This window comes from Rhododendron vialii, chromosome 13a (assembly GCF_030253575.1).
Source record: "Rhododendron vialii isolate Sample 1 chromosome 13a, ASM3025357v1".
NCBI classification, from domain to species: domain Eukaryota; kingdom Viridiplantae; phylum Streptophyta; class Magnoliopsida; order Ericales; family Ericaceae; genus Rhododendron; species Rhododendron vialii.
The window spans coordinates 15,099,763-15,101,453 of NC_080569.1; the positions used below are offsets into that span (position 1 = coordinate 15,099,763).

Here is a 1,691-nt window from a genome sequence, read left to right on the forward strand (position 1 = left end):
TGCATGGTTGAAATGAAGGTGGAATTATTTTTGAAAGTTAACGATTGAGGAGTTACTTAGTCATCTTTGTAAATCTCTTTTCGAAGATGTATTTGTAACTCTAATAGTAAATCTTTTGACTGCGGAATATTGTAAATCCTTAACTCTTGAATATTCAGTACTTGTGTTAATTTGGGCCTGGAGCCAAAGATGTAATACTTTGGGAATGCTACATTATTTTGGTTATCGTACGGATTATGACGAGATTTTATTTATGGAAGTCATTTATATTTATGATGAAAATCGAGGGCGTGACAACTTGGTATCAGCGCATAGGTTTAGAACACCTAGAGACCGTGGGGAGACGTTTCGTCTCATGGGTTCAAAACGTAGCATCTTTTAACATGACTTGTGCATGCTTGTGTGATTAATAGTCATATGACTGCATGGCATTGCATTTTCGACATCGTAGAGTGGTGTGGAGTTGTTATTAACCTGTTTTGGGAATTTGGGGGCTTAGACCTCATAGTTTTGATGTTGTGATTAATAGTTTTCCTTTCTTATATCATGTGGTAAGATGCTTTCGAAATTGCGTGTAGACGGGATGCGGCAGGCAACCGGGGAGGTCATGGCCGTGGGGAGCCATTGGAGGACGAGGTTAGTCAGCATGGGGAGAACATAGGTGGGAATCCGGGGGCTAGGGTAGGTTGAGGTGCAGGAATACCACCCAATCAGACTCAATTTGCTAGGGATCTCATCGGAGCACTTACAACTGTAAATCTTTTAAACCAAGCTCCTAGAGAGAATGTCGAGGATCGGGCCATGGTAGCGATGCGAGAGTTTAGCCGTAGGAATCCTCCGACGTTTGATGGGACCAGTAGCGACCCTTTGGTAGCTGACCACTGGTTAGCTCAAATTCGTAAGCTCTTTAGAACTCTCAATATCACTGAAGACAACATCAGAGTAGGTATTGTGGCTGTTCAACTAGTCGGGGAGGCCGGCGAATGGTGGGAATCTGTTCTAGAAAGTAGGAAGGATGCGAGAAGAGCGACAAGAATCGCGGCTCAAGCAAATGAACCGGATGTTGAAAATTTGACATGGGCTGAGTTTGAGGCGCTCTTTGAGGATCAATACTTTTCGAAAACTTCACGTGAGAATCTGAGTGATCAATTTGACAAACTAGAGCAAGGTAATATGACTATATCGGAGTACGTGCAGAAGTTTCAATCTTTGTCTCGTTTTGCTCCAGAATTGGTGGCAACGGAGGAGAGGAAGTGTTGACGGTTTGAGAAAGGGCTACACAACACCGTGAGAAAAGTGGTGGTGGTCCAGCGTAAGATGAAGTTCTCTGAAGTTGTGGAGTGTGCAAGGAGCATCGAAATTTCGAAGGAAGCTCAACGAAATGCAAGGGCTTGGGAACTAAGGCAACTAGTGGGAAGTTTGAGTTCTTCTTCGGGTAGTTTTGGGAGTCAAGGACGGAAGAGACAGAGGGAACCATCTCAGCAACCATCTAATCAATCCAACTTTAGGGTACTTTCTTCTTCAGGGACTTGAGGTGTTTTGTCTAGACCTCCGCCTGTGTGCTACAAGTGTAATCAACCTGGACACGTTCGTGCTCAGTTCGACACCTCGAGAAGGCTTGTTACATTTGTGGTAAAGCGGATCATCTGGCTAGGAGTTATCCTCAGGGGTCGGGAATGTGTAGTGAGTCG

At 44.4% G+C, this 1,691-nt stretch overlaps 1 protein-coding gene across 1 annotated transcript; it reads left to right on the plus strand.

The window, feature by feature from the left end:
* The first annotated feature begins 556 nt into the window (after positions 1-556).
* LOC131313907 (uncharacterized) lies at positions 557-1,260 on the plus strand. The gene is made up of 2 exons (XM_058342401.1): positions 557-636; positions 729-1,260. The coding sequence occupies exons 1-2, from the start codon at positions 557-559 to the stop codon at positions 1,258-1,260; spliced, it is 612 nt and encodes a 203-aa protein (XP_058198384.1).
* The last annotated feature ends 431 nt before the right edge of the window (positions 1,261-1,691 follow it).

Excerpts from the sequence above, each read along its gene's own strand:
- LOC131313907 (XM_058342401.1), top strand. The coding sequence starts at position 557 with ATGCTTTCGAAATTGCGTGTAGACGGGATGCGGCAGGCAACCGGGGAG. Across the intron at positions 637-728 it reads GGGAGCCATTGGAGGACGAG|GGATCTCATCGGAGCACTTA; the intron begins GTTAGTCAGCAT and ends TCAATTTGCTAG.